This window comes from Procambarus clarkii, chromosome 94, assembly GCF_040958095.1.
Source record: "Procambarus clarkii isolate CNS0578487 chromosome 94, FALCON_Pclarkii_2.0, whole genome shotgun sequence".
NCBI lineage: Eukaryota > Metazoa > Arthropoda > Malacostraca > Decapoda > Cambaridae > Procambarus > Procambarus clarkii.
The window spans coordinates 15772499-15791605 of NC_091243.1; the positions used below are offsets into that span (position 1 = coordinate 15772499).

General features: G+C 38.8%; 2 protein-coding genes across 2 annotated transcripts in view; both read right to left on the minus strand.

The window, feature by feature from the left end:
• The window catches only part of LOC138360068 (angiotensin-converting enzyme-like), a 6570-nt gene extending 1681 nt beyond the window's left edge, over positions 1 to 4889 (minus strand). The window contains exons 1-8 of the mRNA XM_069320004.1: positions 4731 to 4889; positions 3845 to 3941; positions 3449 to 3592; positions 3017 to 3156; positions 2511 to 2663; positions 1939 to 2102; positions 1404 to 1528; positions 70 to 313 (exon numbers count right to left, since the gene is read on the minus strand). Coding sequence (XP_069176105.1) covers positions 70 to 313; positions 1404 to 1528; positions 1939 to 2102; positions 2511 to 2663; positions 3017 to 3156; positions 3449 to 3592; positions 3845 to 3941; positions 4731 to 4853 — 1190 coding nt within the window. The 5' untranslated portion in view covers positions 4854 to 4889. The remainder of the gene's footprint in view (positions 1 to 69; positions 314 to 1403; positions 1529 to 1938; positions 2103 to 2510; positions 2664 to 3016; positions 3157 to 3448; positions 3593 to 3844; positions 3942 to 4730) is intronic.
• A 7933-nt stretch (positions 4890 to 12822) lies between these two features.
• LOC138359899 (uncharacterized) lies at positions 12823 to 18042 on the minus strand. Its single transcript, XM_069319722.1, has 3 exons — positions 17695 to 18042; positions 15705 to 15893; positions 12823 to 14311 (listed from the first exon to the last, which is right to left on the minus strand). The coding sequence occupies exons 1-3, from the start codon at positions 18011 to 18013 to the stop codon at positions 14115 to 14117; spliced, it is 705 nt and encodes a 234-aa protein (XP_069175823.1). The 5' UTR covers positions 18014 to 18042; the 3' UTR covers positions 12823 to 14114.
• Positions 18043 to 19107: the final 1065 nt, after the last annotated feature.

Consider the following 19107-nt stretch of genomic DNA (forward strand, 5'->3'; position numbering starts at 1 on the left):
AGACCAGTAAAAATCAATAAAATAAAGAGGATTACAAGACCAGGAACAATTGCTTGATGACACCCGCACCTCAGCTGCCACCAGGCACAGTTCCAGTGTGTGTGGGGGATGTCCCCGTTGAAGACATCCCACCGCCACATGTCAGCCAGGAAGGCAAAAGGCAGGAACGCGATCTTATTCAGGGCAATCTTCAGGAGAAAATTAATCTCGGCTTCTCGGTCTTCCTTGAGGTGGCTCAGAAGACCAATTTTCTTCAGATGTGTCTGGGTTGAGAGACTCATACTAAGGACGTGGCTAACCGCTTCCCCAAACCCTATGAAATAGAGCAATGTTGTTTGAAAACATTGTTGTGTCTGGGTGTATGTTTTCATTATATCTGAATCTGATAGAAAACATCTCATATTAATTTAGAACTCTTTACCGCGAATAACAGATCCTTCAGTTTATTAGATCAGAGACGGAGCTGTAGCCTGAAAGCCGCAGTGGTCCGCACCGCTGGTCCGCAATGTGACTAACTATTCAGGCTTTATTGGTTTAAGAAAATTACCAGTTATTTAAGTATATGATTTGATAAAAATTAAACATTTTAGAAAAAAATCTGTCTATTTTTCATATTATTTTACACTTGGAATATATTAGAGGGACTGGTTCCAAATCTGCATACGGAAATAATATAACATATGACCAAAAGGCACGACAGGATGTGCAAAATAGCTCTTTTGAAAAACAGAGGTACAACAGGTACGGCGAGAGAGAACTCTTGTCAACTGCAAAGGTCCAAGACTTTTCAACACTCCCGCTACACGTAAGGGACATAAATGGCCGATTTCCTCACGGTGTTCAAAAGAGAACTCGATAACCACCTCCAAAGAATATCTGATCAACCAGGCTGTGATTCATTTTACATTAACATTAAATTCTTTACCAAAGAGAAATTCATAATAACAGCGCAATATAATAACAATTATATACTGAATACTCAATATTTAGATTAAGAAGCTACATTTATCAGCAATTTACAAATTAATTATTAGGTTGTTAAATTTAGATTCAGAAACTATTTTGTAACAACATGTTCAAAACTTTTCAGTAAGTAGTTGAACTAAACAAGTGTAAACCAGTGCAGGCGATGATTCCCAATAACTTGGCTAAAATATGTTGACCAGACCACACACTAGAAGGTGAAGGGACGACGACGTTTCGGTCCGTCCTGGACCATTCTCAAGTCGATTGTCGACTTGAGACTGGTCCGAAACGTCGTCGTCCCTTCATCTTCTAGTGTGTGGTCTCGTCAACAAATGTACATCAGTCATTATCAAATTCATATTTATTGCATAAACTGAATAACATTTAGCTTACAATTTGAAAGATGCTTATCGATATCTATAACATATCCAGCTTACCAGGATTGGCGCTCCCCCGGAATACCAAAGGCAGGTTCTTGTACTGCATCTGGTACTGTGTGCGGCCCATGGCGTGGTGGATGGAAATCAAGTTTGACATTGAAACCTCCGTGCACATTGTGATTCTTGAAGTGGAAATAAAAATGCCTGCATTTATGACTGTCCAAAAGTTAAACTCATCTCTGTTGTATTGTGATACTTATTTACAATGAATTACTTTAGTATAATGAATATCTTTGTCTACCGAGGTTATTTTTTTATCCAACCAGTGACTAAATTTAATCCAAAATTGTGTATTTGTAATCCAGAATTAATTATGAACTGGTCATTATCGCAATTTATACTTTTAGAAATGCAAAAAAGAGTATTACACGCAGAAATCAGAATAGCGTGATGCATCAAATGAACAAATCCACGTTCATTTGGATTAAGGCAGCGTCTGGGATCCGCTCGGACGCAGGTTCGAACCCTCATCACGGCCCTTGTGGATTTGTTCAAAAAGAGTATTCTAATTAATATTTAACAAATTTCTCACCTGTAGTCCTTGCCGTTACAAAAGTCCCAAGAAGAAGAGTGACACAGGGAATTGGCGGGTTTCTCAAGGATAGAATGTTGCCAAAACGCTTCAGGCAGCCGTGTCAGGTTCATTGAAGCGAAGAAGTCGTCCGCCACCTCCAGCATCATCTTCGGTGTGTACCCCTGCAAGATTCAGGGAGATAGTTATGGAGAAAGCTACCTTCAGCCATCACTTTACCCACAACATTCTCAGCTATATAATTTTCTAACCGCAAAAAAAGACATCTTTAATCGTTTTAAATCATTTCTTTGATTGGTCGATCGGGAAGACGTTCTATTGACAGGAATTTCTTCCAGTGGAAGTTTTTAGTTTAGTTCATTTATTATGCACCCCATACCCATCTTGTGGGCGGTAGTGGAAAGGGTTACAGAGGCACATAATGGGCTCAGGGACTGAACCCCACAATTCATTTAGCTAAGCAAGTTACAATCTTGATGAGCTAGTTACAAAATTCAATATAAGTCGTCAAATCAACAATGGGTTCGAGATCGACCTCAAGCACAGGTGAAAGCACAGATGAAGGAACATACCAGCTTCCGCATCTGTTCCGTGACGTCCAGTGACTTCCTGGCCGGGTAAGGGGCCACCAAGTGGTAGATGTGGTCCCACCTCTGAGCCCACATGTCCCCCAGCAGGTGGGCCGGGATGGGCCCCCGGGCCGTCACCCGCTCGGCCCCATACACCTGTAAGAGCAACTTTCTGTTACCTTCACTTGTTTACATGGATCAAATAATATTTTTGTACCGACTTACGAGACAAAAGTCTAGAGTAAATTGATTAGTGATTCGGTTACTCCAGTCTATTGTTGGAAATTGTCTAGAAATTATCTCTTTCTCTCTCTAGAGAAAGAGAGAGAGAGAGAGAGAGCATGGATCTAATGCCAGCAAAAGCATTGTATTGCTACGAAACTGAGGGAAGGCAGAGCTGAGGCCCCGATGAAGGTATGCGTAAATATGATGATAGTATATACGATCAAAGCAATGTGGCTGTCGACGACATCATCGTCCTCTCACAAGTTACTCTCCAAACAACTTACCTCTCGTAGTTTCCTCCTGACGTAGGCGTGCAGCTGCTTGTAGAGAGGCATCAGCTGCTTGTAACTGTCTGCTACATTGTCCATAAAGGTTCCTGTCTCGTTGTATTCAATCAGCCACATCTCCGCCATGTTGTTGAATCCTGTTAAAGTCAAACACATAGCTGGAAAACTTTGAGCATGTTGTAAATTTCAGATGAATACAAATATTTATCATTAACTTAGTTCCTTTATTATTGGCATTATATCACACATTTTTGGTTTCATCCAAATTATATTAGTTTTCTACGATTAATATTGAATTTTCTAGTGACTAGCTCGAGAATTCTACCTTCCTTACAAAAGGCAAACTTGGGCATACCAAAAATGTTGTTGACATTTGGCTAATAACTAATAATCAAGGTTCTCTCGTAGGGGAAACACTGTCTGACTTACCATTGAGCTTGGCGGCCTCGTTGGCCAGCTGGGTGTACTCTCTGTAGAGACCGTTCATCTTCCTGCCAGAGCTGTCCCGCCAAGCTTGCCAGGCCTGTGTCAGCACCTCGTAGTCCCGGCTCTCCTGCATGATCTGAGTCAGCTCTGTGGTCAGAACGAGAGAGAGGTTGGTGTCAGCTGTCACCCTATCACAACAATATTGGTTGATGTCAGCTGTCAACTCTATGGTTACAATGATGTTGGTGGTTGATGTCACTTACCAGTTATGTGCTGACAATGGTAATGGCTTATGTTAACTGTTTTAGCGAGATTCACTATACCTGAGGGAGAATGATCGCGAATGATATAAAGGTTCCGAGTGTTGGAAATCACACAAAAATTTGAGTGAAATCACACCTGGTTTGAGGCTGAGGTCACACCTGGTCGAGTTCTTGAAGTCACAGGTCTTGGCGGTGTTATAGATGTCCAGCATCTTTGACTTGATGGCGCGTATCTGCTTGGAATAGTCATGGCTTAATTTATGTGTTTTTAATGTTATTCGTAAACATTATTATAGAAAACATTAGCTGAATGATTCATGTGCAAAGAAATTGTATTAAAGTGATGTATCAATGATAAAATTAGTAGGCGCAATGAAGAGCATTCGAACCTGCATACTAGGGTATTCCGAAGCTCACGCCTTAGACCACTTAACCACGACATGCCTAAAAGCAATGAAATGCATGATTTGTGTTTTGTCAAGATACACAAGAAAATTGTATAATTAAAACACTAGAGAAAAAGATAAGAATTAAATTCATAATTCGTTAAGGAAGCCGCTGTGTTTGACCACCAAGAAATATTTTGACTCAGCATTTGCTGTTTGCTCCAGACAGCTTATTCAGTGAAAATTAAAATATCCAACCATGACGACATTGTCATATCTTGAGGCCTTTTATGTGTCTCAGCCCATAAATGCTCTCTTCTATTGTTTAAAATTCTGTGATCTAAAAGATATCTGATACACGTGCAGGCGATGAGTCACAATAACGTGGCTAAAGTATGTTGACCAGACCACACACTAGAAGGTGAAGGGACGACGACGTTTCGGTCCGTCCTGGACCATTCTCAAGTCGATTGTCGACTTGAGAATGGTCCAGGACGGACCGAAATGTCGTCGTCCCTTCACTTTCTAGTGTGGGGTTTAGTCAACACATTATTATAACAAATATATTAAGTTTTAATCGTATTGAAGCTCTTTATTAAATTTAATTCAATAAAGCATTAAGAAACAAGAGCAAACCTTCGCCAGTTCGTCGTCGGGCAAGGCGGCTGTGCCCAGGATGGAGAGCAACTGGAACTGTCTTGTGAGGTGCCCTGGCAGCTCACCTAAGTGCTCCTTAAACACCTGGGCTGCCTGCCACATCTCCTTCTGCCACTGGTCGTGGGGCAGCGTGGCCTCCTCCTCCTACAGGAGAGGACTCGGATGAAGCCGCTGCACTAAACACTTCTTTCCTTTACAATATATTACATAAACAACTACGAAGCCTCTTAAATAAATCGAAAGTTTATGAAAGTCAAATAATTCAAATTTATTCTAAATTTAATGCATTACTTAAGAGATGAATTCGATAACTGATAGCGCTAATATACTCTTGTGGAAACATCTTTAAAGTAACGATATTTGGGATTCAAGTAATATTTGGTTGTTATTTGAGGAAGATTTTCAACTGAACCCACAAAGGGACCAAGATGGAATCCCACAAAGGGACCAAGATGGAAACCCACAAAGGGACCAAGATGGAAACCCACAAAGGGACCAAGATGGAAACCCACAAAGGGACCAAGATGGAAACCCACAAAGGGACCAAGATGGAAACCCACAAAGGGACCAAGATGGAAACCCACAAAGGGACCAAGATGGAAACCCACAAACGGACCAAGATGGAGAATGGGACAAACGTCAGATTCACAAATTTTATACGTGAATATTTCAAGACTGGCTAAGCTTGCTCCTAGACCTACAGAACATTACAAAGTGGCTTAACTTGCACTAGACCTACAGAACATTACAAGACTGACTGTTCAAGAGTAGATGAAGTGAGGACAGGAAAAAAACAGTGGAAGTTATAAGATATAAGTCAAATTACCCCCAAAACAAAATATGATTATTACGGAAATGTTAAGAACACACAAAAATGAACTCATTACTAATTCCGCAATAATGCGTTGATGCATTTAAATAAAATATAACCCAAAATTATTAGCGTCTGTCCCGCTTTCACCCGCAACGGTGAAGAAAATATACGAAAGGAAACTTAAGATAAACATCCTGGGTGGAACTCACAGCATCCGGGAGGCTGAGATGATGCTGCCACTGAGAGAGCATCACCTTGCTGCACTTCTCTGACGCCAGAGTGTCCAGACTCTCCAGGAAGGCGCTAGCCACACTCTCCACATTGCTCCTGGATACATGGATGCTGCCACCTGTCGACCAAAGTTTTGGGGTTGAGGCCTACCATTCTCAAGAGGGCTTAAGGGGGGCATAATTTAGAATATTAAAGTTGTTCAAATTAAATCAAACTTTATTTTCTTGATATATATATATATATATATATATATATATATATATATATATATATATATATATATATATATATATAAATATATATATATATATATATATATATATATATATATATATATATATATATATATATATATCAAAAAATAAAAAAGGAAGGGGGTGGTAGGAGAAAAGCACACAGAAACTGTATTGGAGGGGATCTAAACATTCCCTCTAATGCGTTATGCGTGGTTTCCTCCGAGGCTATGGGTCCCCCTTCTTCCAGCTAGAGGTGGTACTCCCTTCCATATTTTCTATTATATATATATATATATATATATATATATATATATATATATATGTCGTACCTAGTAGCCAGAACGCACTTCTCAGCCTACTATGCAAGGCCCGATTTGCCTAATAAGCCAAGTTTTCATGAATTAATTGCTTTTCGACTACCTAACCTACCTAACCTAACCTAACCTAACTTTTTCGGCTACCTAACCAAACCTAACATATAAAGATTGGTTAGGTTAGGTTAGGTAGGGTTGGTTAGATTTGGTCATATATCTACGTTAATTTTAACTCCAATAAAAGAAAATTGACCTCATACATAATGAAATGGGTAGCTTTATCATTTCATAAGAAAAAAATTAGAGAAAATATATTATTTCAGGAAAACTTGGCATATTAGGCAAATCGGGCCTTGCATACTAGGCCGAGAAGTGCGTTCTGGCTACTAGGTACGACATATATATATATATAAATATACATATATATATATATATATATATATATATATATATATATATATATATATATATATATATATATATATATATATATATATATATATATATATATATATATATATATATAAGAAGGGATCCAACTGGTCCAAGTTTCAGCATCGCAGCATAAATAAAAAGGAAGAAAAAACATAAAAACTGTATTATTCAAAGATTTTTCAACATTTTCAAAATGAATTTTCAAACACAAGTGTCAACTGAAATTATTTCTATGACACTCAGCTATCACATTAGTATATAATAAAGATTTGTCCTGAGATTATTTAAAAAAAATATTTTTTGCGCAGTAATAAAAGTGTTCAAAGTTTACATAGAAAATTAAGCAAAAAATGATGTTTATAAATATTTATAAAATGAATAAATGGACTTAGGAATAAAACTTCTAAGTAATATTGTATAGGCATAAACGCTACATTTAAGGTGTAAGTTTAGTGTAAGTGTAAGTGTCAGGCCGCAACTATAGCCTACTGACTAACTAGCAAAGTATACTTTAGACATAAACAATGTGTAATATTAATTAATCTCTCAGTGTATATACATTGAACAAAATGTAGTACAATTCCCTTGACCGAAGCAAATGATCAAATTTTCACCTGGAAATCCTATTTTCAGTATATATATATGTAAACGCCCAGGCATTGTTAGTACTTAAAATCTCTTATTAACTGCATGTCGAATACCTGCAGTTTAGTTAAATTTTGCTCATTTATTATGCACCCCATACTCCATCCTGTAGGCGGTAGTGGAAAGTGTTAGAGATGCACATAATGGGCTCAGGGACTGAACCCCACAATTAATTTAGCTAAGCAGGCTGTGACTCATAGGTCAGGCTGCGAGCAGCGGCGTGCAACAGCCTGGTAGACCAGACCAGCAACGAGGAGACCTGGTCGTCGACCGGTTCGCGGGGTCGCTAAGCCCCGAAATCACCTCAAGGTAACCTCACCTCAAGGAAACAAGTTACAATCTTGATGAGCTAGTTACAAAATTCAATGCACATCGTCACATTAACATTGGACTCAAGACGGACCACAAATGCAGTTTCTAATTTAGACAACTGATATATGTGGAGAGCTAGTGTCCGGCCCGCCCATCATTATGAATGATGTACTTACACATTTCTTGGATTCCATTGATGGTGTTATCCCTGAATTCCGCTATTTTTTTCACATTTCATTATATAATGACGCAAAGTATGCGAATAGTTCTGCTGACAGAGTTTACAATTTGTCAAATCTATATCAACAGATGTTATAAACTGCCAGAGGTACTTGTAGCCGAGCCTAAGCCTAGCAGTGGTAATATCTAGACGTCTGCTAACTAATTGGTTGATGCACGTCTATGAAATAAGAGATAAAAAGAGGTTTTCATATATGGGGCGTTAGAGGTGTGTGAATTTTCATATATGGGGCGTAAGAGGTGTGTGAATTTTCATATATGGGGCGTAAGAGGTGTGTGAATTTTCATATATAGGGCGTAAGAGGTGTGTGAATTTTCATATATGGGGCGTAAGAGGTGTGTGAATTTTCATATATGGGGCGTAAGAGGTGTGTGAATTTTCATATATGGGGCGTAAGAGGTGTGTGAATTTTCATATATGGGGCGTAAGAGGTGTGTGAATTTTCATATATGGGGCGTAAGAGGTGTGTGAATTTTCATATATGGGGCGTAAGAGGTGTGTGAATTTTCATATATGGGGCGTAAGAGGTGTGTGACGTCACTATGACGTCATAAAATTCATAACGACACAAGGTTAGCAATGACCTGGCAGTGTGGGGAGCCCATGGCTTTACAAGGTAGTCACAAACCAGCCACATGGTTGGTCTAAACAGCTGAACACACACACGCCAACCCGTCCTATTAAATATAACGTCGCTTTTCGCTGGTATGCGCGCTATGGCCAAAAGTGGACGTAATTTGAAATGAAATCGACTCACAAAAGTGACGTACTGTCTCGTTTTCTGTTTGAGTCGTCCGGCTTACTCGGTAAGGTTAGGAGAGGAAACTTTCAATTATCGTTTTTCATAACGTTTTGAAGCTTTATGAGAATTTCCTGCCCACCTAACCTACCAGAGGATCCTTAACTTACTGTTGTTGAAAAAAAAAAATCCAAAAGTTATTTTCATTTTTTTTCAACTATCACCTTCAACACTAGCGATATCGACATGTTGTTGTTGTTGTTTTAGATTTAGCTACTCAGAACGAAATGTCCATGTAGCACGGGTTATGATGAGCCCGTAATTGAATTCGGTTATTCGCGATAACCTTGTTACTGTGATAGATATCGACAGTTTCGATAGCGATATTTACTCCGGCGTGAACACTGCATCGTTACAAAACAGCCAACTAGCTGTGAATAACAAAATGCAAACAACTTACTTGTTTGTGAGCGAAAGAGGGCTTCTGCGCAACACACACACAGAGCCCACAACACAATGACTAACCCCGCCGACAGCATCGCCCAGAGTGACCTTTTGGGCTCACGGGGACAATGGCCGAAACACCGGTTTGGCGCATGCGCAGAGAAACAGTCCTTCGGGCCTTTTCCCTCCGCCCTCTTCAACACCCGTTATATGAGGCTGCTGACCTCTGCCACCATGCCCAGCTCTCTAGAGTTGTTACTTCGTAAGAAATGCAACTGTTTTGCCTGGCCAGGTAAACCCCAAGCAACCTTCCTAACCTACTGAGGCCAATGCATAGAAAACGTCAACATTAGGGTTATTATTATTATTATTAACATCTTTATTGACAAAATTAATTACAATTTTGCCTAATCTGAGGATTTCGATTAAGTCTTATTAAAGTGAGGATAATGCTGGTATTCACTGTCACGCAGGATAGAGGATCTAATACAATAGGTCTAAACTGTAGGCTGAAGCACATATATATATCATGGTTACAATCAATGTTTTAATGTATAGATATGTGAAAACAACTTTCTATTGTGCACTGCCACACAAGGGCAGGGATGTGCACTGCCACACAAGGGCAGGGATGTGCACTGCCACACAAGGGCAGGGATGTGCACTGCCACACAAGGGCAGGGATGTGCACTGCCACACAAGGGCAGGGATGTGCACTGCCACACAAGGGCAGGGATGTGCACTGCCACACAAGGGCAGGGATGTGCACTGCCACACAAGGGCAGGGATGGGTTCATAAGTGATGCAGCTTAGAAGTAATATAAATAAAAATTGTTCTTCATTCTTTAAAATAGACAAGCAAATTTTGGATAAATTGTTAGGATGTCGTCCAGAACACTTTAATTTGTGCTAAAACGTTGAATTTTTAACAGATTGGTCAATTTGTAAAAAAAAAAGGGCGACGTTCTTGGTTTGATCTTGTTTTGCTTTTCCTTTGTTCTTCATGTGCGTGTAGTAATAACTATCAATACCTATAGAGATATTTGCTATGAATTTTGCATTAGTTTACTGTATTCTGCATTAGTAAAAATTGAGGAATAATTCCCTAGGCAATATATAAACGAAATATTAAACCTATTAATCAACCAAAAAAGTATCTAAAACTGAAGGAATACTCTAAAATAATCCTGATATTATGTACACCTCCGCAAAGTACCTGAAGTTCATCATCATCACTCAGGAAAAATCTGCTATCAGAACTATAACAAATTTTGTCTTCAGGAAACACACAACCCCTCTGTTCAAATCCCTAAGCATGCTAAACATCCACTCCCTCCATACACTTTATTTTCTTCTCCGAGGCTCTGGGTCCCTACAATTAAACCAGAGGTGGTACCTTCATACCCTCGATACATAATCTTACGATATTTTCACCTAAAATACCTTATTAAACAATTCTAATCTAATATTGAATATTTTCGTAGATGAATGTAATAGAACCCATGAACATTACACCAGAAATAAGCATATTTTTGATACTCCCAGTCAGACTAAATCTATGCAAACACGTCATGGAAATAAATGGAACTAATGTATGGAACATCCTTCCTAATGGAGCACTTAATTTCAGCATCTTAGCATCCCACCTTGTGCTAGAAACTCACCTAGTATTTTGCTATCTAGAAACATAACTACATCAATATGATTTCTGTTACCGACACTTTATATTGATGTAGTAATTTTGTAAATTCTTATTCCGTATTATATACCTGCCACTATATGTATTTTTTTCAAGATTGACTGCTTCACCTTCTATTATTAAATTCATTGCAAATGCTATGTTTACTTTAGAACCTGTCGGAAATGCTATGCGTGTTAGTGGTTTTGGAGGTGTAACTGTGAGGTGGGGGAGAATGTACGACTGAGAGGCTTAAGAGGCAGTGTGTCTGTGAAGCGGGCGAGGCAGTGTGTCTGTGAAGCGGGCGAGGCAGTGTGTCTGTGAAGCGAGCGAGGCAGTGTGTCTGTGAAGCGGGCGAGGCAGTGTGTCTGTGAAGCGGGCGAGGCAGTGTGTCTGTGAAGCGGGCGAGGCAGTGTGTCTGTGAAGCGGGCGAGGCAGTGTGTCTGTGAAGCGGGCGAGGCAGTGTGTCTGTGAAGAGGGCGAGGCAGTGTGTCTGTGAGGCGGGCGAGGCAGTGTGTCTGTGAGGCGGGCGAGGCAGTGTGTCTGTGAGGCGGGCGAGGCAGTGTGTCTGCGAGGCGGGCGAGGCAGTGTGTCTGTGAAGCAGGCGAGGCAGTGTGTCTGTGAGGTGAGCGAGGCCACAGACTGTACACCCAATGAGTCACGATATCACAAAATAAAAATAATAAAAATAAACATGAACAAATTCGAGGGCGATAGATCTGATACAATATGTAAATTGTTTAAAGAGTACACACAGATGCGTGATATCTTGAACACGTTGGTCTTCCTGCGCTCTACCTAAGATTACTAGGTGAAGTTATATCTGCCTCTTACTGTGTGGTATATAAATATATATAGGAGTTAAATGGCAAGTTTTTCTCAGAATGCTCCGTGCTCCCTTCTTTGAGGCTGTGGGTCCCTATAATTGCACCAGAGGTGGTACCCCCCTTATATATATATATATATATATATATATATATATATATATATATATATATATATATATATATATATATATATCACAACTGGTATGTACAGGACGCCTTAATGAAATGGGTAGCTTTATCATTTCATAAGAAAAAAATTAGAGAAAATATATTAATTCAGGAAAACTTGGCTTATTAGGCAAATTGGGCCTTGCAAAGTAGGCTGAGAAGTGCGTTCTGGCTACTAGGTACGACATACATATATATATATATATATATATATATATATATATATATATATATATATATATATATATATATATATATATATATATATATATATATATATATATATATATATATATATATATATATATGTGTGTGTGTGTATATCACGAAAATAAACACGTGATTAAGAATGTGACAATGTCAGACCACGAAGGAAAAATGAAACAGGAAATTTCCTTAAGTACTTTCGTATATTAAATACATCTTCAGAAGGTCCAAAGGAAATTTCCTGTTTCATTTTTCCTTCGTGGTCTGACATTGTCATATATATATATATATATATATATATATATATATATATATATATATATATATATATATATATATATATATATATATATATATAACTTTTTAGACACTCAACCCACCAGAGGACTCGAACACTGGCCATCAAGGTGGCAGTTACGCACTGTATCCACTACACCATACTTCAGAATCCTAAAAGAGGCTCGAGTCCCCTGGTGGGTTGAGTGTCTTAAAAGTTATATATGTCTCAAACATCCAAGATAATGTTATTGTCTTAACATAAATAACGACATTAATTTTTGTTCTGTATTAATGATCCTGGACCATAATCTTGATCCAGAGTAAGGCATTGGATTTGATCTTGGATAATTAGTATAGTCCTGATTCAGCTAAACGGAAAGGTTAAAATGTAAATAAAACATTGATATTAGCAGTAGTGTTTATAGTGGTAAAGACAATTATATAAACAAAAGTATCACTAATAGTAATACAAATTATTTTATTACTAAGAATAGGTGAAGATCTATTCGTGAAAAAATTACAATTGAAAAATGTTGGAGGCAAAGACGCCTACAAACTGTCTTGTTTGTCGACGAGATCGCTCCTCTTAAATGTTAAGGGTTGTGTAATCCCTAAATCATGTGTACACAGGTGTTCAAAAAAGTGTACATTTTGAGCAACAGATGTTAGACAAACGTGAAGATAAAGTTGCGTATCCAGTGAATAGCAGAGCTAATGTAGTTGATGGTTTAGTGTACAAGCAGACTGTAGCCCATGAAGGATGTCTCTGGTCTACCTGTATTCTACAAAGATCAAAAATTGCAAAAACGATCCATTTAGCTTCTCTACAATGGCCTCCCTTAAGAATAAACTATTATACACACGGTGTAATATGTGACAACTAGATACATGTGCCCGTTGCATTGAACAAACCAGTTTTGATGCCCCAATCATCCCCAAATTCGTGTAAATATATAACCCCTTATGGAGACAGGTTGGCGACCAAGACATTCCCTCACTTCAAGACATGAAATAGCTTGTAATACACAATATAGAACAAACGAACTACAGAATCTCCTCGGTGATTACACATCACTGTGCATGAAAGTGTATTTCAAGCTCTCAAACCTCAAAGCAAACTCTGACTTGTGACACTCAAAACAAAAAAAGTGAAGTATACAAAAATAGTATTATTTGTCGAGTCTTTATATGTAATTTGTTGTTAAAGATGTTCAAAATTAGTAACCAATATTCCAAGTGCATTATTGTTCAAGCAGAATGACTTTTTTACAGAATAGATTGGTGTTATTCCTTCATGTAATATTTCTGACGTTCCTAAGAGTATTGCTGACTGTATTCCCATTGAAAATGTTGATATAAATTATGAATGTAATCCATGCAAGTTAAACTGATAACATTCCTGCAGGTACACAGATAAAACACATTAACCTGATATATCAACTTCGTAGTCCTGGAAATAGTACTGTTAGTTTTCTAGGTATAGTTTCGTGACAATATTTTTAGGTAATGTTCACCGACTGGTAGATGAACTGAGAACATAATTACATTAGTAATATGTAGGACTATGGATGAACAAAAAAAAACACATCCAGGTACTTCTACAGGCAGGAGGATGAATAACTGTTCCTGAGGTTTACCTCTACAGGCAAGAGGATGAACTGTTCCTGAGGTTTACTTCTACAGACAGGTGGATGAAGAACTGTTCCTGAGGTTTACTTCTACAGGCATGAGGGTGAAGACCTGCACCAGAGGTGTACATCAACAGGCAAGAGGATAATGACCTCTCCCTGGGGCTAATTGAGCTGGCAGAGGAAGTTCATCAAGGTGGTGCAACTTGAATCACCAAGACGGAAGTAAGCGGTCCCGTTGTTTGCCATACAGCAGCAGGTTCTGCCAGTGTTGTCGGGATTAGGAGGAAAATATTCCCTCACTTCAGCATTTCGTCCGTTCAACCAAATGTTTTGTTGCACTCCAACCCACACGTTCGCCACTGTCAGAATTGAACCCAATAAAGAGCATTAAGAATTAATGAACAAAATATGAAAGTATATCTATTAAAAACCTAGAGATGCCTGTCAACGAACATGGTTTAGTCACAGGAATAATTTATATTAGTAAATTTGTTTGGCTTGATAAAACACTACATGGAATTCGTCTGAAAAAATGGGATACTGGGAGCGTACAAGCTTTGTGGATTTCAATTATTTATAGCATACTAGAGGGAGTACCTAGCGATATTTTTTTGTGTATTTCCTTCCCCAGATGTGGCCATATTTTTACAGTGGAAGCCAGCATGTTTACAGCTTCCTTCTGTCGTCCATGGACATCTCTTCTACATATTGTGCAGTGGGTTATTGAGCACTCAATTCACAGAGAGTGATTGAAATGTTTTTACACAATGATTGTCAATGTTTGCAGCGATGTACAACTAGTGACGTGATGAGACAGAAGAGGACAGCAAGATGGTCGAAGAGGATCTAAGGCCAACTAGACAGACGATCAGAGTAATGGCATCACGTCTTTACTCAAAGCTAGACCAGAGAGGCAACGTTTGGGATCTATTTCAGGAGGTCGAACTGTGACAACCCAGTAATGATACGACTGCTCCTCTTATTAACAACCCAACAGTCTTGATGCAAAGATTATTTTAACAACCCAGTAATGTGGTACCTCTCTCACTCGTATTCACCGTTTTAACGTAAAATTGTCAAACAAATAAAACATGAGTAGTATTAACTTACTATTTTTAAAGCAAAAGGATTACTCATAGCAAACAGAACATGGAAGATTACTCATACAAACAGCTAAACCTATTGATAGCAGACAATAAATAAATCTACAAAAACTAAGAGGAAGAATATTTTAAATTCAAAATTTATACGATTTTATTTAAGAGATCATTTATGCTTAGTACATCCTAACAGATAGAATTCTACACCAAGGTGATTAAAATAATAATGAAATAGATAACGAGGATAAGGCCCTTGTTGCTATTCCAGTAACTGAAAATCCTCCGCTGGAATATAATTCATGAAATATTCAACTTATTTATATTTTAAGCTCACACACACACAACCCGTTGGCTCCAAAAGCAACTGGAGCTACTGTCCAAAAGCTCCAAAAGCAACTTTTGGCTGTCTTTCTCTGCGTGAGTAACCAAGCCCTTGTAATGACTTTTATTTTAAGTCTAGCTTTTGTTGTTTGGTGTATAAAGTCTAGCTTTTTAATTATTAATCTTAAAGGTTTCTCTTAGTTAAGTTACTTAGTTCTCTTCTCCTGCACCTCAAGTGAGGGTAAAGTCTCTGCACCCCACGTGAGGGTACCGTCCCTGCACCCCTATTATAAATGTACTATTATAAATTGGTATACAGTAATATTCTTACAGGTACTGGTTTGGGTGTAATACGCTGCTAGACGCAGGAAGGCATCCGCTGTAGGCGCCACAAGCAGGTCTCCACCTAGACACATACAGAACGATCGAGAGGCATCAAACGCCATCTTAATGTTGGGTGGCAAAAGTAAGCGACCCAAATCCTCCAGTCCGGACACCACAGCGAAGGAATTACAGGGCTCTACGGGGAAGAAAATAAATACAAATAAAAGATTTTCTCCAATGCAGCAAATGCTTCAAGAACTGGGGATATTTAATGCCTATATCAATAAAATAAACTTTTTGTTTGCCTGTATGTCCAAGATTGAAAACCATTTCCTTAAGACTAACCTAACACCTTTCTTTGTATGTGATTGATGTTTGGTAGGTGCCTAACGTTGGCAGGTCAATGTTGGCACAGTTGCTTTATGTGCAACATTGCAAACTCTCACAGCAAACTCAATGAAGATTCAAGCAGTGACTACCCGCTTTCAATCGATTCAACCTTCCGATACTACATAGAAGCACTCATCTTGTCTCCCTATATCATAAAACACTACACACACACATACACACACACACACACACACACACACACACACACACACACACACACACACACACACACACACACACACACACACACACACACACACACACACACACACACACACACACATACACACTGATATTCCCAAAATTATACAACAAATTCTACTTGTTATTGTATGGCCCTAGCGAAGAAAAATTTTGGATGACGCTACTCAGACATCCACGATGCTCCACGGGCAGACTCGGCACCTCACCTCTCTCTCTATATACACTGTGTCCTAGCTCTTACTGTTATTATGGGAGGTCCGGAGCTAATGCGGACGAACCTTGTTACTCTTACTGTTACGGGCTCACCATAGCCCGTGCTACAGAGACACTTCGTTCTGAGTAGCTGAATCTAAAACAACAATTCTTACCGAGAGGCGCAGATCGAGACAGAGACAAAGACTTTGTGCAGACGAGGAGTCACAATAGCTTGGCTGAAATATGTTGACCAAACCACACACACTAGAAAGTGAAGGGACGACGAAGGCACAATCGACTTGAGAATGGTCCAAGACGGACCGAAAGGTCGTCGTCCCTTCACTTTCTAGTGTGTGGTTTGGTTAACAAAGACTTAGTGACAGGCAGAAACAGAGAGACGAAGAGAGTGCTGAGAGAGACAGGGACAGGAAAACAGACAGAAATAGATACCGAGACAGATACAAAAACAGAGAAAGACACAGATATATTGAAATAGAAAGACAGACATAGATACAGACACAGACAGAAACAGAGATGAAATATATTGACATGCATTATAGTTCCTCATATGTTCCCATCTATTAGCATTATTTCTCAGAACTTTTATTTGATACTTTTTCGGAGTAAAACGAATATACTTAACCTAATCTAATCTTACACTAATATCACACGATCTGATTTTACCTATTGATACAAGAATATATGTGCTGTAAATATCTCTATTTTATTCGGTTGTATTAATAAACGCCTGTATTACATACATCTCCTGATACCTAACACCTGCATTACATACATCATCTAAAACCTATCATCAGCATTTTATACATTAGCTCATACCTAACACCTTTTTATACATCAGCTCATATTTAACAGATGCATTATATACATTTACTACTATGATGGTTCTATCACCTCTAGCAACTTTAGCACCCCTAGTGGTTCCAGCACTTCTTGTTGCTCTAGGAAATCTGTTGGTTTTAAGACACAAACAAACCCTTGAAACACACAAACATTTCTGACTCACAAACATGCAATTCAGTCTTCAAAATCAAAATCATACGTACAAGTGACAAAAACTTCGAACGCACAAACAATTAAGACAAACACATCAGACACGTAAACCCTCCAGATGCACAAACATTCCAGACACACAAAACACTGACGTAGAAAAGAGAATGGAACGTTGGCCACTCAGTTCTTGGACTCACTTGGATGTTGTTGCATGTAGCAGATGTTACTAACATACAAGCATCCGTCAATGGTCCTATCAACCTGCAAATCATGGAGGCTGCATATCCTGTTGATGTAGCAGAAAATTCCATCTGGAAAAGTCAGGCTGGCAAGTTCTGCACACTGCAGCAAACTTACTGAAGCATTTTGCAGGACAGCGTGGCCGGGATCATTAAGTGTGGCGTTAGGCACCCTTAAACTATACCAAGATGTTCCTTGGGTACTCTGAGTGCTTGAGATGACCCCATAAAAGGCAGAGAGGAGGAGCAGAAGAGCTATGGGGAGCAGGTGCCTCATGTTGGCTTCAAGACGAGCGTCCTCTCCTTGCTGAGGCCAGCCAGGAACTGCTCGTGATGGCATGAAGTCGACTCACACAGTCAGTTCCATTTTCTTTATAAATGTTTTCTTATAAATGTAAGGAATGTAAAGCTGTCGCCCAGTTGGGTGGGTGTGGAGCAAGACCAGTAACTGTGTGACTCACCATAGATGTAAAGTGCCTTGTATAGTGACTGTTGCGAGCCTCTTGTTGAATCACTTGTGTTATAAAAAGATTATCGACATGTATATGTATTTGTGTACATGGATGTATATATATGTACATATATGTGCATGTGTAAATAACATTAACAATTGTGTAACTATCTTCAAAAGATTTAGTTCCTGAACCCATTACGTACCTATGTAACCCTTTCCACCACCGCCCACGAGATGGGTATGTGGTGCATAATAAACAAAACTTGATTTATAAATGTACACTAATCAAAATTTATCTCTCGCAAATATAATAACGTGTTTCTATGTTGTTGTCTGAATAATTACCTATATATTTTCTGCTTTATTTACATCTGAAACTAATTTATTGCGAAGCCTTTAGTTTGGTCAAATTAATAAAAAAAACTTGTGCTAAATGCACAAGTATAAATATTAGACTAATATTAATATGGTGGTGGATTGCTGAAAAACGTTCAATTCCCGAACGTTCAAGTTTCTGGGCATCATTCCTCTCCTCCGTCCTGATGTTTCCTTTCCAAGTGCTATATAGTCCTAGTGGCTTAGTGCTTTTTTCCTGATAATTACCGTACTTATCTTGTCTCTGATGACCTCACAGTGGGCCTGTAGTCCTTCTGCAAGACGATCATATTACAGGAGATCGCTCTGTCTGTCTTTAATACACTTTGACGCTGCCGGGCTATTGAAAAAAAAGCATACCCTAGATGCTTTTGGCGTTTCGAGCGCTTACGCGGCAAGACCGAAAAGTGTATACTCTTTTGACTGTCGTGATACTAATTGTAGGCGTACGTATTTAAATTTGGTATCACTGTGTTCGCAATAAAATTGTCTATAAGAACATACCTATAAAATGCCGCCAAAGCATAAGGTATATCAACACC